We start from the raw sequence: 19,645 nt of genomic DNA on the forward strand, positions 1-19,645 counted from the left end.
GCATATTACGAAAAATATTCCAACATGCACACTTTCACATATTAACATAGATTTCAGGTTTTCTTTTTAATATATTGATCAACGCTGCTCAACTGTGATGATGAATGGCTGATCTGGTTTTGATATGTTTGTGTTTTTAAAAAATTATGTTGTGATTTATGATTCCTGAGGATTCTGATATTGTCACCCAGACTCTGCATGATCACGTTGAATGGCCCTGTGGCCCTCTCCCGTTACAGGTGGCTGGTAGTCAAAGACTCTTTTCTGCTTTACATGAAGCCGGACACGGGGTCCATTTCCTTCGTCATGCTGGTCGATAAGGAGTTCACCATCAACATGGACTCCAAATACACGGAGACCAAACACGGCGTTCGAATTGACAGCCTCTCCAGGTACTCTCCTGTCGGGCGGCTCACGTTTTCTTGCACCTCACAGTGCTGGACTGAATATGATCTTAGAAGGTTTATTTCTGTAAAAAACAAACAAACAAACAAAAAAAAAAAACAATAGATCTTTATTGTCCGTTGTACACCAAAATTTTCTTTGCATCACAGCTTACATCTGCGCAATAGTTGCAATAATGGAAAAAAACACGTTAGAAAAGACAAGGTGGTCGGTGTATGAACATAATCATTACCTGTTTCACTATCTCATTCAGCCCTGTCCAAAGCCAGTGTCATCCAAACTGTGTGCAGAGTCTGCGTGATTACAATTTTACTCATTAGTACTTAACAGTCAATAAGTAAATCCCTTAACAGAGAATCTATTGGGGGGCGAGGGAGTATATATACTGTTAATATGCAGAGAAAACATGTCAGCTATTTGGTAGTTTAACTGAGGATGGAACAAATGATTTTTGTACCTCTTCAGTTTGCACCTGGGCACTCTAAAACACCTGTTGGAAAGCAGACGTTGATACTCTTGGTTTAAAACATGGGTGTGGTCTATGGAGGATTTCAGTGGCTGTGTATTCTCCTAACTGTCCTGAAAACCCTGCCTTCTTGGTCTATGTCAGTAATAAGTGATACTTGTCTTCGGAGGCTCAGGCTTTATTTTTATTTTTATTTTTTACCTGGCCTGGACCGAAACATTACTGCACCAAGCAGTCATGCAATAGTGAATTTAGTTCAGGCTTTTATTAAGCACACCCCTGCTCCTGAATTTCGGTTGATGCCTTCCTCAGAATGCATGCAGAATATGAGTGGGCTGTCTGTTCATTGAACATTGAAGCCATTTAAATCGTCCATACCCGTGAAATTCAATTTTACAAAGTAGTCGCATGATTTCAAAGGGCACATTAAGTGTGTTCCTCAGGGTTAGCACCTCAGCTCAAAACATTTAAAGAACACTGGGAAATTGTACCAAGAAAAATATGATTTGTACCGTAGAGCACTGTTCACTGTAAGCTAATTGCTTGAGAGAACACCAAGATATATTGATAGCACAATTGAATGAATGTTCCATCATGCACTGAACTGTGTGCCTCTCATACAATGCTTTATTTTTACAGCAATCTGATGGAGGTCTTTTTATGTGGGCAATTTCACAAGATCTGATAGGCAGATAAATATGGAGATTTTTGTTTCTGTGGATACCATGGAGAGATGCCATGCATAGTTGCATAGCTCTGATATGGATTTTGAAAGAGGGAAGGAGAAAGACCATTCCAGACGGCTTTTCTGTCAGAAGCCTCCACCTCGCTACCCTGAAAGCTGTTGAACGTCCCCAATCTCTGCCCTCTAGATCACTTGTGCTGAAGTGCACCAGCTACCGACACGCCCGCTGGTGGGGTCAGGCCATCGAGGACTTTGTGCGGAAACACGGGAAGGCCTTCCTCCGCGACCACCGCTTCGGTTCCTTCGCCCGCGAGCAGGAGAACATCCCAGCCAAATGGTATCCATGCCGACCGTTGTTCCTCCAATTCGACCACCCTCCCATTTTTATCTGCACTGCGATTAGCTCTGCATGTGTTCCCATGGCAGCAGTGACAGCCGTTATTCTTTGAACTCGTACGTTGCAAAGTACACATTGTTTTTTTTTTTTTTTATAACTGTGGTTGTTGTAAAGACGTGGGCTGTTTGTCAAAGAGTGTTTCTTTGAAGTGTCAAAAATGTTTAATGCTTGTCAAATTCTCAAAAGTACAATGTAGGTGTTGGGTCCGAAACTATTAACTTGCCTAAACTGCCTCCTAGGATGCTTCCTTCATAGGAAGGGCTCTGCTAAGTTCTATTGCAGAACATTGGCATTTAAAAAAAATCCTCCATCCAAAAACTGTAACCTCGATTTTGACAGCATTAGGAATCGGTGGTTGGCAAAGCTCTTTTTTATGGGATGAAAATAAGAGTGACTCCTGAATGCTGATACATATAATGATGTATTTTTTAACTTGTCTTTACACAGGTATGTTAATGGGAGGTACTACATGGAGGATGTCGCGAACGCTCTCGAAGAAGCCAAAGAGGAAATCTTCATCACAGACTGGTGGTACGTATCAGAATTACGATCACAACTTCATGAGACGATTTGTGTGTGTTGTGACAAGACGTTGGTCTTCCTCTGTGTGTTCACACTATGTTCACACTGCCTTCACACCACAAGGTCATGTTCTTGAGCCTCCACTGTTTGAGGTGTTTTAAACACAACGCAAATATTTAATATTTCATATTTGATTTTAATATTCAAGCCCAGCTGACCTATTTTGTCTTTGTTATTCATAAATTGCTGCATATAAACCATGGAATGCTTGCATTACCAGCCTCTTGTGAAATATATTGGGGTCTTTCATAGCAAACTCACAGCTGTGTGTACTGTGTATTAAACAGGGAAGCATCCAAAAGCTAGTCCCACGCTCGGGCCCTGAAACCAAAAATAGAGACAAGTCTTCTTTTGTTAGTTGCTGTCTCTGCTTGAAGGCTGTTTTAAATGCTGCTTTCTCCACGAGCTCTGCATTGCTCCGCTTGGCCAGGGTGCCAGGAAACTAAGCCTGCAAAGGAATTAAAGTTTATTTTCAGCTAAGAGAGGATTCAGCAGAAAACCTCGGCTGAATCAGCTTCAGTTTCCAAGTTAGGCAAGAAACTCCATGATGGAAAATGTATAAATGTACCTTTGTGAGGGCGTAACTTATTTATAATGCATTATATTAATTAATTAAATGTATAGAATTGAATATAGAGTACAAGTACTGTGCAATAAAACATATCCAGTATGTGTAATAAATTTAATGGATGAAAGTTGCCTTTTTTCACTAGTCTTTCGGTGTTTTCAAATATATTTTGATATATTTAAAATGTTTTCCTTATCATATTTCTCTATGAAAAGACCTTTAATTGTTCATAGGTGTTTTGTCCCCTTTCTGAAAACTCTGAAAGGCCAAGGTGCAGTGTAGCACAGTTTTTAATATGGTCCTTTGCCTGAGAGTCTCAATTTCTCATCCCCACCCGGTCCCTTGTGAGCTTATAGTTTTAACAAACTCACAGGATTGTGTTGGAGGGAATTGCATGCCATTTTCAAAGGGAAGCTTCCAGCGAGAGGCTGCAACATATAAACCAGTAAACACTCTTCAATATAATGAATTTGTCAAAAGTGGTATTGATTTCAAAAGGGAGCAGAGTGGAGGTAAGTCACCCCCCCCCCCCCCCCCCCCCCCCCCGTAATGGGCTGTGTTTGGAAAGGCGGGTTGAATGGATGGCTCCTCTGGGAAGATGATACATTTATCTTTGTGAACAATACAGCTGGGAAGCCATACATCACCTGAGGAAAGTGGCTGTAATGGCGCTCACCTACAGTCACCTGTAACTGGAGCCAGGCGTCAGGACTGATGGGAGAGTTTAGGTTCCGTTAAACTCATTAGTCTGTTGGAGCTACAACGAGCTGTCAATCACCAGCTCGTTTGTAACAATAAAAAGGCTTAGCTCTCCACAGCAAATCACAATGAATGGTTTTTAGTTTCTTGAAGCCTGCCTTTCCTATAAGTAGGTGCCAGAAATCTGAATGTAAGAAGCAGACGAGGGTACATCAGCTACTGCAATCATGTTCATAGGAGCAGTCCAGTCAGAGGCTCCTTTAAAAGAGTGGTGTGGGGGGTGGAACTGCTGGTGTTTAGGCTAAGCACAAGAAGGATGATCTCATTTGGTGATGTCAAGGGTGATGTTCGTTTTTGCAGGCTGAGTCCGGAAATCTTCCTGAAAAGGCCTGTTGTCGAGGGTAACCGCTGGCGCCTGGACTGCATTCTCAAACGAAAGGCGGTGAGTTGCCCCGCCCGCCAGCAATTGAAAGAGCCAAAATGTTTTGGGGTATACTGACTGGTGAGAGGTCTACTAGGGCTCGGCGATGTACTGCAACAACATATTATTGCTGTAATCGCCACCATGTGGTGTATTTTTTTCTTTCATTTTTTTTTCTCTTTAATTATACCTGATGCCTTGGATTCGTTAAATACTCCACTGGCTATGTATTGGGCGTTGATTAAAACATGAGCAACAAGGTTGTCAAAATGGAGACTGCAAGGTCTTGCAGTGACGTTTTTTTCCCATGGAAGTATTTCACACGGCCTCTGAAGTTTACATTTCCTACCATGTCAGGTACAATTAAAGAAAAAAAGAATAAAAGAAAGCCTATGCGCCACAAGGTGATGATGGCCATTACAGCAAGCGATTAATTATTAAATGGCCCAGACCTACGGTTTACGCTTTTCCACTTTGTAGACCTTGAGGGAGGTTAGAGCTGTTTGTTCCATTTCACTGGTCAGCCAGAACAGTGACTCACAATGTCAGTGAATGCTGGTGTCTGTCCAGGTTGAGAGGACTGCCTTCAGCCTAGTCATTAAACCAGCACCAGTAATGTTAGCATGATGAGGTGACTCATGGAAGTACCTCTGAACATTTTAACCATGAGAGCTTACCTTGCTCCAGCTCTGCAGTGGAAAAAGGGATATTAAGGATATGTGTTTGTGTGCCTGGATTGTTCTTGAAATGTGTAGTCCTAATTGTGGTGGCTGAGGCAGTGTACCTTTTCATACCCATTTAAAAAAATGAGTGAATTTTGCTTTCATTTTACTCTGTATTTTTCATTTTGTGTTCAAGAAACATAATAAATAACAATACATTTAACTTGCATGTGGGGCACATGTTTCTCACTCAGTTTACATAGTTATCTCTTGACCGTCTTTTTCTGAGTACGTAGATCATGGAGGGTGGTACACAAGCAGGAAGTTGTGCTCCTTTATCTTGTAATGCTCTGGCCCCTTCAGCACCTCAGGTGATTTTCGGATACCTGGGAGCGCTGCAGAACCACGGACAGTGTCCTCAGTTACATGACACGGTAGCAGGTGTGGCTCCCTGCAAGTCAGGGCAGCTGTTACAGCTTGCCTAATTATTAGACTGCATAAACTCTGCAACTAACTCTTAGGCCTGGGGGGCAGAGAACCTTTTGTAATGCAGCCACGGTGTGTTCTCGCACTTTAGCCCTCTGGATGCATTTTGGCTGGCTTGGAAGTGGTGGCTCTTCGCTGGGGATTAAAATTAGTTTTTCATGTGCAAATGGCTTAGTTTCTGGGCATGTAAGTTCTTTACTTGTTGCCTCATACCTCAATGAGTTGCAAATAAAAGGCAGTTAGCCACAGCTCTTCTGTGTGTCGAAATTGTACTCTAAACAAATCCAGTGCATACTGTTTTTCACAGGGAAGGGTGTCAACCATAATACCGTCTGACACACTTGTGAGAGTTGCATATAATCTGCTTTTTAGGAATGAGAATTTCTCATGCACTAACTAAAATGCAGTCTTGCAACTGAACTCCAAGTAAATGTATCATGCATGTACGGTGACACACTCCACTCAACTGAAGTATAAAACTTATTTCAAACTCAAATGTCATACTGCTACTTGCAAATGTATGTGCCGTGACCATGGTGGTGAAATTGAAAATGAAAACTTTTTAAATCGCTTTTACCTAATTTATTGTGTTGAAAATAAACGGACGTAGCATTAGTGTCTGGCATTAGTAGACTCTTCAGGCAGTGAATATTTTAAAATAAATCTTAGCAACACAGTGCATTAAATTACATGTGCAATACTTGTACGTTTTAATAGGAACAGTTCAGGAAGTCTGCAAGTTCTGATAACTGTAACGGGTTTGGTTTTGGGGGGACAAGGTTGAGAGAGGGGAAGCTGCTCGTAAACAGAGACGGTGGAAAGTTAGCAATGTGCTGGGTTATGCTGATTCATAACTCTAAGAACTATTGTCAATCTTCACTAAAACATCACCCGGTCAACTTGGTCTGGGTCTATATGGGCAGGCTATCGGACATCGGACTGTATCCATTCAGTTTTAGCCAGTCTTCAGGTAAAATGAGCAAAGAACATTGCTGAATGATGTAGAATTTGTGCAGAATGGCATGTTGTGCTGTAGCTAATTCAGATTCGAAAAGAAATGAAGGCTTTGTGACCTCATCAACAGCAAAACCATTGTTACTGAATGAATCTGATTTTATTGATCTTCAATGCTGTCTTCACTAGTATTATATGCTATTTATGGCGATTCCAGCGAATGGCCATGCTGGTGTCCTGCTAGTGTTTTAACTTCAGTTCTTTGCTTTTTGTAGCAACAAGGTGTGCGTATCTATGTGATGCTGTACAAGGAGGTGGAGCTGGCCTTGGGAATCAACAGCGAATACAGCAAGAGAACTCTAATGCGTCTTCACCCAAACATTAAGGTACTGACCTTACTGAAGGCGCGTGTGTGCGTGCGTGCGTACGTACGTGCGTATGTATGTGGATCTGACACATTCTGCTCCTGTGCTGTGTGCCTGCGCATGTGTGTGGATTGCCCTTTTCTAATTCCTTCGCCTGCCAGGTGATGAGACACCCTGACCACGTCTCCTCCACCGTCTACCTGTGGGCGCACCACGAGAAAATCATCGTCATTGACCAGTCCGTGGCCTTCGTGGGCGGCATTGACTTGGCGTACGGCCGATGGGACGACAGGGAGCACCGCCTGACGGACGTGGGCAGTGTCACTCGCTCTCTGGCCATGACAAGCGAGCAGGTAAAAGCAAGCTCTTTATCCCCTTCTTTCCCATCCTGCTCATTACCTCATGCGCCATTACCTCATTACCTCATACGTCAACTAAAAAATGATGCTTCAAGCTAAATCCATAGAATGTTCATTTCATGAAAATAATTAGTGTATTGGATTGAACTGAAACCTAAATTCTCTGCAGCATATTGTAGTAAGATTGAATAGTAGCCTAAGTTCTCTACAGCGCATTGTAGTTAGATTGAATAGTAGCCTAAGTTCTCTGCTGTGCATTATAATTAGATTGAATGGAAGGTTTTGGTGGTTTTCTGAGGTAGGGGATCAGGCAGTATTGCTGGTATTGTTTTGGAAAAGGCTTGGGTCATCTGTAGGTGACTCTCTGTGCGCATTACCTCTTACCTCAGCAGCCCGACGCGGCGGCCGCCCCGGCCGGTGTGGGCGCGTCCTCGGTCGATGGCGCCGCCCCCAGCAACCTGAAGGCCGGAAGCGACGATTCTCTGGACCTGCCCAAACTGAAAGGGATCGGCCGCAGCCGCAAGGCGCGCTTCAGCATCTACAAGCACCTCCACCGCCACGGCCTGCACCGCGCCGACAGCGTCAGCAGCCTGGACAGCGTGGAGAGCGCGGAGAGTGAGTGCGGCTCCCTGTGCCGTGAGACGCCGTGCTGTGTTCAGTCCCACAATCCTCTGTTTTCACAGTGCATAGATATAGAAGGTTACATTTGATCTTCCCATTAAAGCAATAGTTTAATTTTGTTTTATATCAGCAATAACTGTTCCAGCACATGGGCTTCCCTGTATGACAAGAATTTCAAGCAGCTGTTCCGAAGACACTGTATAAGCAAAGACTTTGGACACCCATTTTTTTTCCACTAATAGTCCCCCCGCCCCCCCCCTCCCAAATTTGGAATGCGCAATCACACATCAGTGCTTACTAGATCCTTTGCTGTCAATTTGGGTGAGCACAGACGAGCACGTGTTTCCCTCCAATGTATGCAATGCCAAGTGTGCTGTTTATCACATCACATCACAGCTTGTAAGTCAGCCTGACACGGAGATGAGTCTGAGGAAAATATTTTTCGAACAGCTTAACAGGCGGACTTGCAGGTGCTTAATCGACCAGCAGGGGTCAGTAAAGAATGATGAGACCCAGATACCTGCCACCTGAGCCCTCACTAACCCTGGACAATGCAACTGCCAACTATGCATTGCCCTGCAGGGCTAGCGGCCACAGTCAGCACTAGCACCATTGGTTTCAATCCCGGACTTCTCTGACCACCCATCCGCTAGAATTAGAATGGTGTCTTAACCAGATGAGCCACAAACCACCCCCCGGGCTCAACCATTTTAACAGTGTCTGGTACTCTTCCTGTGGTCCAGGAAGGCAGGTAGCCTGTGTAGTCCACCCTACGATAAAATGGCCTCTGGCTCTTCCTTATATGACCTTTTGGGTCATGTTGCATTCTGCATGCTGGTAAAGCTCTGCAGACAAGTCTGCTTTATTTACTAAGTGCAAGGAGGCTTTGTACTTGACAGTAGGCCAGAAAATGTTGATTGTTAACAGGTGTGACAGTGTATTACAGCGACGCATGGTTTAGACTGTGATGTAATGTCTGCATTAACTGCTCATGGTAGTAAACACTGGTAGTAAATGCCTTTTAAAATAGATCAAAACCAGCTTTCCATCACGTCACAGTGCATTACTGTCATTTTCTTTTTAATCCTTTATTGAAGGTCTCTTGAGAACATCCTTCTCTTTTTTTCAAAGACGCCCTGGGAGAAAATGGCAGAGTTCTTTTTTTGGGGTGGGGGGGTTAAGGGCCTTGCTCAAGGTTCCAATAACAGAGTTCTTTCTTTTTGTGTAGAGACCCAACTTCATCTGTCCAGACACAAGTATCCCTATATGCCCACCAGGGGCTGAAACCAACAGCTCTACAGTTGCCAGTTGCACACCCTACCACTAGGCTATCTTGCCACCCAAGTTTTTTTTTTTTTTTTTTTTTAATCTTCCCTAGTTGGTTTGGTATGAAGCAGCAGTTACTTTTCTGGCACAGTAGTCAAATGATCACACCCTGACTGGGAATCCATTATTAAACCTTTGTATGTTTTAGTTTCCAGATAACTAGTTTATTAATCTTTTTTCAGTCATAAAGGAAATATCCAAATAAAATAACTGTGGTAATTGTGGGGTTAAACAGCCTCTACAGTGGTTTTTATCTGTGCTCGCATGGCACTGTGCATTACGGCTTGATGTCTTGATTGAGAGCAAAAGCAGACTCACGCCTGGTGACATCATGTGTTTTGGAGCAGAGGACATGCTTGTCTTCACTGTTCTGCATTGACCGCATTAGTGCTGCTGTATGTGATGGGGCATTCCAAATTTGGGAGAAAATAGGGGGGGGCATTTAAAATATTTTAAATGGGTATTTTTTTAGGATGTTTTGATGCAGATTACATCCTGCAAATCAAGCATTTTTGTGCTTTCCCTCCATCTTCACCCAAATTTGGAATGCCCAGTCATGCAGCCACACTTGCTGCAGTCTTTGCAATCAATGTGGAAGAGTGTAGACACTGCAGCACGTAATGTCACAAGCTCCATCTTCACACCGCAGTCCGCACGGCAAGCTTGTCGCGTTACGCTGGTGCCCTGCGGGACGTGTCTGGCCCCACAGTATCACCGAGGGGCTGTGGAAAATCTCTTCATTTTCACTCGTAGTTTCTTGTGCACTGGTCGATTCTGACCCCCCGAGGGGGAATTACTGAGAAAATTGGTTGAAAGAACACGACTGTCTCCACAGCCATGGCAGTGGGATTGCCTCCAGTAAAAGGTCACTAATTGGGTCTTTGTCTTTGAAGCAGCTGGAGGCAGGGCCGTTCTGCAGAGGATTATGGGTAACTGAGTAAGGCTCTGTGTGATTGCGCATATATTGGATGTGTGTCCATGCAACTGTTTTGATGGTCGTGTCCAGTAGCACCCCTGCCCTGTAAAATGAGCAGTAGTTTACCTCATCTGTATTGTTAAATATAAATCTGTAATTAGCAGTTGGTTTGAGATTTGTTACCTGTGCGGGGAAAAAAGTCTATATTTGAAACCCAGAGTAAACCCCTGGGAAGGTGTGTAATTGAGCATTCAGAGCACATACCAGATAAGTGACCATTTTAAAACATCATTAAAATGCTCTATATGGGCAGCCAAGCAATTGCCCCAGGTGATCTGTAAGCATACGGGTCATGACGGAAAAAACACCTTCGCGCGTGTGTGGATATTGGCATTCTGGGCCATGTCGGAAAGGTAAATACAAAACAAAAGGCATTTACGAATCCATTTGACAGGCCATTTTAAGCGTTAAGCATCTTGAGTGATGCTTTTGGCCCATCTCGTTCCCCGACCTTGAAATTGAGGGCATCGGTCTGGTGTGTTTCTGCGGTGCTCTACACATAAAAGAGCGTTAAAGGTTGCGCATTCGTGAGCTGCCTGAACGATGTGGACCTATAGCAGGTTCCACAGGAGGGGAACGGATGGGAATTTTAACTGTTTTGGTTTAGCAGATGCTCAAACATATCTTCAGGAGTGGCAAAGGAGTGCTTAAATTGTCAGACTAAACCAGATGAACTCTGAACCAAACTCTCACTTCCTACATCACTCGTGTTTTCTTTACCAATATTAAGAATCAGTTATACAACAAAAACGATACTGATGAAATGATATTCTTACTGATAATTATTATGAACTCTGTAAGACGGGATGTATTCAATTTCTTTCCAGGCAAGAGGAAATGAAAAATTCTGAGTTAGCGGAGGAAGTGGAAATACACAATTTGCAGGATACAAAGCACATTCCACTTTGTACACACATTTTAAACTTTTTAATCTTTTATCGATGTTACTTTGCCGGTCGGACATTTTGTTAAAAAGTTTGGGGAACCGCGGGCTGGGAGGAGAATAATGAGAACAAGGAGGTGGCTTCAGCCGAGCACTGGGATGCAGCGAAGCCAGGTCGGGTTACAGCTGAGTAAACACGGAGGAATGTGGGAGACTGACAGTCCAGCAGAGCTCATCGCGACAGGGTGGCATTTCGCCGAGCTTCTGTGTCTGAAATAACTAACGTGCATTTCAGTCATGAAGCCAAAGTGATGGTGTTTGTATCTATTCTGGTCTGACCAGTCCTTCCCCCTGTGTTGCACATGGCGTTCAGATGTCATACATCTGCCTTCTGTGTCTTATGCGACATCGTCGGTGACGTGTGAATGATTTTGTCTATTTCCCAGTTGCTGTTGAAGTATAGGAGAGCTTGGGGGTTCTCTACCAAGGCATGCTTTCTCTATTCAGCGATTAGCCTGGTCTGGAATCAGTGTTGAGCTTGCCAGCTGCAACTGTGGGCACTAGTCTGCTAGACCAACGGGTAGCATGCCAAAAAGTGGAACCACTGATGTAAAGTGGTGTTGTCAATATGGTCTTGGGCCATCATGTGTAGCCAATACAGCCTGTCTGCACTACAACATAGCCTCTACCAGTGTTTGGAATTCCGCAGGAGAAACACAACTCCACCTCTCCATGGGGATGTCAATCATTTCCTGCTGAGTTAATAGCTGTAGAAAGTGCTGTCTCAGTTGTCTGAGTTGTTCCGTGATATCTCGCACATGCTCAGTTTGGTTCAGATCTCGTGACTGAGAGGCCATGCTACCTGCATTATGTTTGTGACATGCTCCTCAAACCAATGGCTGACTACTTGTTTTCTCTGGCCAAGGGCTAGGTTGTCCTGAAAGACCTTTCTCCTTGCAGGAATGCTTCAGCATATAGTTACAATGGTCACAACCAGGCCTTTTTAAGGGTGTGATTTCACCGAAACCATGCTAGGAAAGAGAGTGTTCCCGTGTAACCGCGCCCTGTTGTCACTCTCTAGAGCCGGTGTCCATGCAGAATGCGCAGTCAGGTGTGGGTGAGCTGCTGGGGAACACTCGTTTCTGGCATGGCAAGGACTACTGCAATTTCGTCTACAAAGACTGGATTCAGCTGGACAAGCCTTTCGATGGTAGGTCGGGCCCTGGTCCCAGAAGTAACTGGTTTGGAATGGACCAGAAAGGATGGAATGGTTTTTCAGAAAAAAACAACCTTAAAATAGAAGTTGTAAGGCAGCATGTAGCAAACTATGAATTTCAGCATATATAGCATGGAATGTAGAATGTTTACAATTTCTGCATCATTTCATAGCTTCCTTTATTTGTACTATATGTATGTCTTGATCAAAAGATACATGAAGTTTGATCTTCTTGCTGTATTTGTCTTTTAGGGCATTCATTTACAGTTAAATAATGATCTTTTTCATCATTAAAGACATTTCAGTATATCACTATGTTCTGAAAGCTGAAGTGTAATGGTGCTTTGGCAGTGAGCTAACTCTTGCTACTTCTCCAGACTTCATTGACCGGTACACAACCCCCAGAATGCCCTGGCATGACATTGCCTCTGTGGTTCATGGGAGAGCAGCCAGAGACGTGGCGAGGCACTTCATCCAGCGCTGGAACTTCACCAAGGTGAGACCCCACCTGCTCATGACCTTCAATGTAGACCAGATGCCTGCAGGCAACACGGTTCTAAGGGAATTAATTAATCATGACTCCAAGCACGGGAGCTTTAGTTTCCCATGTTGCTTGAATACACCCATCAGAAATTTTCTGAAATGACTTAGTATTCACAAGCTTTGACCACTTGAAATATAGAAGCATTATGTAAAATTATTTTATCCTTATTCTCTCTCTTCCTCTGTCTGTTTCTGTCTGTCGCCCTCTTCCTTTCTCAGATCATGAAGCCAAAGTACCGTTCTCTCTCTTATCCATTCCTCCTGCCCAAATCCCACACCTCAGCCAATGAGCTCAGGTACCAGGTCCCTGACAGCGTCAACGCCAAAGTTCAGGTAATACCCTCAGGCACTCATACATGCTCACTATATGAGTCACTCATGTACAGACATACTGTCTAGAGAACCACACTGTTCACACTGTCACTCCCATTTCACACGTGTACACATGTATGCATTCACTCATTCTTCAGGACTGTCCAATCCTGTTCCTGGAGATCTACCGTCCTGTAGGTTTTCATTTCAACCCTAATTCACAGCTCAGTGAGAGCACTAGCTTTTGAATGAGATGCACTTTTTTTAGGGTTAGAGTGAAAACCTACAGGTCGGTTGCTCTCCAGGAACAGGGTTGGGCAGCCCCGAAAACAGACATGTTACAGATTTGAACAGTGACGTTACACTGCTGTACACAGACTCACATGTGCAGTCACAAAACCATTTTCCCCAAGAGTGGAAACCTGCTCACAATCATGGGCATAGTTACATTTACACTTGACCCACTTATCTTCAGTATGATCTTAGTCATAATGGAGTGCATTCATATATCACCACCGCTACCATCGTCTTTTTTGTAGGTTCTGCGCTCTGCGTCCGATTGGTCTGCTGGCATCAAGTACCATGAGGAGTCCATCCACAACGCCTACATCCAAGTGATCGTCAAAAGCAAGCACTTCATCTACATTGAGGTTAGCTGAAGCTCATTGGGTCTTGGGGTCCCCATGTACAGGACTGGGTTTTTTTTTTTACATGTACAATGAAAATATTATTTGGATGTTCACACTGGTTCACATTGTTGGATTGTTGGTTTGTCTTTCAGAATCAGTTTTTCATTAGCTGTGCCGATAACAGGCAGGTCTACAACAAGATTGGAGACGCAATCATTGAGAGAATCATCAGGGCTCACAAGTAGGTTTACCACTTCCTTTTTTCCCACATTGTGACATCAGTTCATACTGTGACTTTATGATGTCACACATCCCCAAGCTTAGGAATGAACTTGATATTTTTTGTCATGGACAGTTTGACCCGAGTGAAACTGCTTGCATATGTCACACAAAAATATATATATTTGTCTCTGTATTTGCATCACCTACAGTACAAAAATATTACCCTGCATTATTAATTGTATACTTGTCGCATGAATTCAATAATAGTATTTCTTCTCAGGGGTACAATGGCTTTGCCCAATTCAGACTTCATCAAACCAGTGTTCATCAAAGCCTTACTATGATAATAATCACACAGCATATCTTGCTCTTCCAAATGGACAGTCAAGATTGGTTAAAGATTCCATGCTTTGTTGTTGTATTATACCACCAAATTTTGTAAATGGGTCAGGGAAAATAATCACACCCAGATTAGGTCTGGAGGCATGGCTGCAGTGTGTTTATCTTGAGTTCACCCACAGGAGAATGCAAGTTAGACACTTTCTGTTTCAGTCAGATTAACAAACTGGACTTGGTTGGTTAGACCTGCCATCCCCTGTGGTTTCCCTTCAGTTGCATTTCACATTACGGTGATTATGAGAGCCCTGACCCATTGTGGTTTGGAGTGGTATTCAGGTTTCAGGAAAAATAAATCGCCAGCAATTGCCTGTGAAAATATACTTCAATCAGTATTTGTCGCTGTATTCTATACTGTACTTTGTAATCTGTCTTGCAGAACATTGTAATTAAAAGCATATACTGCTGTGTACTCATCCTTATAGCCGCTGTACCTGCACACACGCAGGCACACACACACACACACACACACACCAGTTGTATCTTGTAGAGAATCACATGGCTACAGCATTATGTTGGGTCAAACATTAAGTCCATTGGCTGTGCAGCATGGCTGTTAGGCTATTTTGCATACAATAATGTTCATTGCATACGTTTCCTCGTAGCTGCATGCATTCCAAAGGGCTTGTGGCACTGTGGTATTTAATATGGATGGAATAGCTTAAACATTGAATTGGTTTGAGGAGTGTGTTTTAGTGGAATGGGTGATCTCACTCTTGTTTCTCTCTTGAAAGGGAGAATAAGAAGTACCGGGTTTATGTTGTGACACCGCTTATGCCTGGGTTCGAGGGAGACATCAGCACTGGAGGAGGCAATGCCATCCAGGCCGTCATGCACTTTAACTACAGGTGAGGATGAGGATGATGGTGAAGGTTAGAGAACTGGCAGTCAACAGTTCTCAGACAGGGGCAGTGAACATGCAATGCAGCTATTAAGTCTCTAAATGTCTCTTAATATCTTAAACACAAGAACACAATTCTTGTGGAAACACTGAGAGCAAGAGAGATGAGAGAGAAACTGTCTTTTTACTGATTCTCATTTACACTATTATTGTTATGAGCGAGAGAGCGAGAGAGCAATTGAAAGAGAGAACATTGCGAGAGAATGTCCACACGGGGGATTGTTAATAACTACGGATATTAGTCTTTGTAGATGTGTAAACATTAGCCTTTTTATGACCTCTATTCTGAATCTGCAAGCTGCTTTTTTTCAGGCCATGTCTTTTTGTTGGTTTGGGTAAAAAAAAATGTGAATGCATCCACAGTGATTTATTCCTATCACAGCTCGCTGTTTAACAGGAAAGATTAGTTTAAGTGAACAGGATACTTTGGAAGGGCTGGGCCTGTTTACTCGTATCTGTGCTTACCATCAGTCCTTATCAGTTTACCTGTCTTCATGTGTCAAGGAACAGGCAGGAGCCAAGCAAGGAATTTACAAGGTCGTTCACATATCGACGTCTGCCCTGTCAGTTGTTTGGTTAGGGCTAATGAAACCGTGTTTGTGTAGACGTGTTACAATAAAAATCTCATAGCCCTGCCCTGCTGTGGAATCCTGACTCATAACCCACCTACAGTATGTGGCAATGTTTCTCTGACTGTCTGTCTGCTGGTTGTGAGTCACAATAGCGCTGTTGTTGCTTTTATTATTGTGAAGTTATTGGTCGACTACCTTGTTTAAGAGTTGCTGTGCATCGGCATCGGCATCTGGGATTCACACCCATGAGCCTCTGGATCAGAGCCCAGTGTTCTAAAAACAAACCCAGAGTGGGTTGATCATGTTTTTACGGGAGTCTCAAGGTTGTGTTATGGTGTTTTTTTTCTGGGTAAACAACGCTCTCAATTTTTATTAATGAGTAAAAGCGAAGTGAATCTCCTATCCAAAAAAAATAAATAAATTTCACCATTAACAGGTTAGTAATGAACGTCTTTGTCTTTCTCTCTCTCACCTCTCCGTGCTTCATTTTCAGAAACGAACTGGCTTTACTTGCTCAGTGGGAGACTTGGTCTTGTGCTATGATTTTAGCATGCCATATTAAAATACAGGTCTGCTTGCCAAAACAGTGAGCATGAGCTTAGGTATATCTTGATTTAATTGGACTTCTGCAAGTTCTTAGGTAATTCTTAGAACCTCGCATCCCTCGAGTTATGAGTGAAGTTTTCCAACACCTCCACTACATAGCCACTGAAAACGCCTTCTGTGTTCGTGGCATTCTGAAGAAATAGAATTGCAGAACAATGCTGCTGTCCCATCTGATAGCAGTATAAAACTGAAATGTGTTCTTCTTTTTATCAGCAAATTCTTTTCTCTACCTTCAAAAATAAACCCGCTGTAGGGTGTAAAATATTGCCTTTTGCTCCTGTCAGCTTGCTCTCTGACTGGTTTGATGTCCATTGTTTTGTTTTTTTATCCCTGTGTGGAATTACTTTGATGTACTTCCGAAACATTCCAGCGAGGGTACGAAGATTTTGAACTTAAATGTTTCTGTACTCAGATTTATGTGGTTGCTGTTATTCAATTCCCATAAATCAAATAATCTTGATGTTTAAGTTTAAGATCCCTTTGCGGGATTGGATTTGCTCTGTACCGTAAAATATAAGATGCCTGTCTCTCTTTCTTCTTTCAGGACAATGATCAGAGGGGAACACTCTATAATTTCACAACTGAAGAAAGCGAGTAAGTCTTTTTGACTCTGAGTGTACTGCCAGGTATGAGTGTGTGCATCTGAGTAACTGAATGAGTGTGTATGGTAGGTTAAATTCCTCTGTTCTGTGTCCAAGAATTGAGCTATCCTTGCTGTGTATGTGTGTGTTTGCGCGCATGCATGCGTGTGTTTTGGGTGATTGTGTACTGTAGGTTAAATTCCTCTCTCCTATGTCCAAGAAAACTTGAGGTGCGTATGTGTGTGTGTGTGTGTGTGTGCATGCTGTTAGCTGAATCTCTCTGTTCTCTAGCCAGGAAAACTGCAGATATGCATCCTCTTATTATGCGCTCCTAAACCAGCAGGGCGCCGTCATTGTCAGGCCCTCATTAGGGCTGATCTTCATGTAATCTCACATGGGCTGGCTTCTGTATTTATTTCACCCAGATGTACAGTGTAAAGCCCCATGTCCCTGAAGGGGGATATCTGGACTATTGCTTTAACACTGGCGAGAGCGAGAGGGTCTTCCACAGGAAGCGATAAAACGCGATCATTGTCATCACTGCTCAGTTATACCAAATGCCTTTGCTCCTGACAGTCTCTTCTTCATTTAAATGCGATCTTTACAAGACAGTCGTACGACACGTTTGGCTGAAACGGTTCACACAGTCTGATGCTGAATCCTGACCGTGCAGTTAGCAGACTGTACCTTCTGGCCTTATGGGATGGCACATAATTGTCTGTGGTTCTCCTGAATTTAAAGATTACTCTGTAGTGATGGGGCCAACTATGAATGTAATTAGGCCTTCTGATTTAAAAGGACAGAAATGGGAATAAGTGAAAGAATTTGGTTAGAAAAGGGACATTTGATGTCTCGTGCCATAAACTATGACAGTTGTCTTTGTTTCATTATAATATGGGTGCGGCTCTAGTATTTGTGGCAGCTGCTCTAGTGCAATCCAACAGTCAGGCCAGTCCCTGAACCTGTCATTACTCTGCTGTCATCCTCATGGTTCTTACGGTGCTACATGTATTATTAGAAACTTACCCACGTTTCCATGATAATGCTACCTTTGGGTTCCTTAGATCACATTTACAGGCTCCCCGGGCTATACTGCGTGTTATCATATCTCCTTATGGTGTCCTTAATGAGCTGCCCGATTGCATGAGAGCGAGCTTAAACAGTGACAGGTGGAGCCGTTTGAAGTCTGCTCCCCCTAAGTCTGCGCAAAGCAGATTGTGAGGCAGAGGAAAAAAGGCCCCTGTCAAAATGAGAGATAGCTGAACCGCCAGCAAAGTCGATAGTAGATCATCTCCAGCTTCCTGTCAGTAGACGCATTGGAGCTCAACCTTCAGAAGATGGTTACGGGACTGAAGCCCTTGAACGGAGAGCCTGGTTTCCTCTGTGTGCAGTGAGGCTGAGGAGAAGAGAAGGAGTAGAAGGAGGAGAGGGTATTTGACCTTGGCTTTTCATTTACCAGGAGGGAGGTGGTAGTCTCCGCTCGAGCGCTCTGGTAGCGGCATGCTGTTCCCTGCTGGGCGAGGTCAGGCTGGTGTAAGTGAGTTTCTGCATCACACGCTCAGGGCTAATGGGTCCTGGACTTCTGGTTGACCTTACCAGTGCACGCATGGCCAAGCCACAGGGTGTGATGTAGCTTCTGATGCTCCTGAACTGAGCCAAGTACTGTGGTGAACAGCCTTGTGTGTACAGGAGAAGATATATTAATGTGTATGTGTGTGCGTGCACGTATGCATGTGTGTTTTTGTGTGTGCACCTGTGTGTCTGTTGGAGTGGGTGTGTATGTGTGTATGCTATCAACAATAAAACAATGACAGCTATGGAGTTTCTACTTTGTGCGATGAGTGAGCCCTCTGGAGAATCGCAGTTCTGGGAAATGCTTCCTTCTCAAGCCCCACCCTGGGGCTGTGTTCATCCTTTACCGATGAGCAACACCTTCTCACTTTCCACAAATGCACCCTGTCAGACACCTTTCTCAAAGAATGTGCAATACTGATAAAATATATATATTTTTTAAAGCTGAGATAATTCACATCAAAGCCTGGCACTGAAATCCCTCATTGAACATTCACTGTTGAGCAGAACCTTTGCTTTATGCTTTTACTTCTGTTATGTGACTTGTGTCACAAGCATCCCGGGAAACTAGTATGAATGTTGTCTTTCGCCTCTATCCAAGGACACTGGTGGCATGGTTGTCTTTGGCCTGTATCCAAGGAGACTGTTGGGATGGTTGTATGGTTGCCTTTAGCCTGTATCCATGGAGGCTGGTGGGATGGTTGTATGGTTGCCTTTAGCCTGTATCCACGGACACTGGTGGGATGGTTGTATGGTTGCCTTTAGCCTGTATCCACGGACACTGGTGGGATGGTTGTATGGTTGCCTTTAGCCTGTATCCACGGACACTGGTGGGATGGTTGTATGGTTGCCTTTAGCCTGTATCCACGGACACTGGTGGGATGGTTGTGCCTCAGGTCTTTATACTTGCCTGACTCCTGTGTCCTCCTCTAACAGTGGAAGACCAGTGGATGAACTACATCTCCTTCGCGGGCCTGCGGACCCACGCGGATCTGGAGGGCCGACTGGTGACTGAGCTCATCTACGTCCACAGCAAGATGCTGATTGCCGACGACAACACTGTCATCATTGGTGAGTGAGCGCGCGAGCGTGCTGGAGCTATAACCTTTTTCTTTTTTTGAGAGAGAGAACTGCAGTGTTAAGGCAGTGTGTAAGGGATAGTTCAGTTTTCTTGGTTTTTGATATTTCTGTTTTTAGAGTGGTTTTGAGTCGGCTATTGTGTGCGATGATGGATATTTTA

General features: G+C 43.7%; 1 protein-coding gene across 4 annotated transcripts in view; it reads left to right on the forward strand.

Annotated features, from left to right (window-relative positions):
* pld1a (phospholipase D1a) overlaps positions 1-19,645 on the forward strand; it is a 48,689-nt gene that overhangs the window by 21,939 nt on the left and 7,105 nt on the right. For 3 of the 4 annotated variants that reach the window (XM_035422407.1, XM_035422405.1, XM_035422408.1), the window contains 15 exons: positions 240-392; positions 1,744-1,893; positions 2,401-2,484; positions 4,163-4,244; positions 6,601-6,711; positions 6,852-7,043; positions 7,439-7,664; positions 11,937-12,065; positions 12,449-12,567; positions 12,834-12,947; positions 13,466-13,576; positions 13,708-13,796; positions 14,908-15,021; positions 16,797-16,846; positions 19,342-19,476. In XM_035422407.1, the coding sequence (XP_035278298.1) occupies positions 240-392; positions 1,744-1,893; positions 2,401-2,484; positions 4,163-4,244; positions 6,601-6,711; positions 6,852-7,043; positions 7,439-7,664; positions 11,937-12,065; positions 12,449-12,567; positions 12,834-12,947; positions 13,466-13,576; positions 13,708-13,796; positions 14,908-15,021; positions 16,797-16,846; positions 19,342-19,476 (1,859 nt within the window). The remainder of the gene's footprint in view (positions 1-239; positions 393-1,743; positions 1,894-2,400; positions 2,485-4,162; positions 4,245-6,600; positions 6,712-6,851; positions 7,044-7,438; positions 7,665-11,936; positions 12,066-12,448; positions 12,568-12,833; positions 12,948-13,465; positions 13,577-13,707; positions 13,797-14,907; positions 15,022-16,796; positions 16,847-19,341; positions 19,477-19,645) is intronic. The other variant, XM_035422409.1, reaches the window with a different exon arrangement.

Source organism: Anguilla anguilla, chromosome 6 (genome assembly GCF_013347855.1).
Source record: "Anguilla anguilla isolate fAngAng1 chromosome 6, fAngAng1.pri, whole genome shotgun sequence".
In the NCBI taxonomy this organism is placed as follows: Eukaryota; Metazoa; Chordata; class Actinopteri; order Anguilliformes; family Anguillidae; genus Anguilla; species Anguilla anguilla.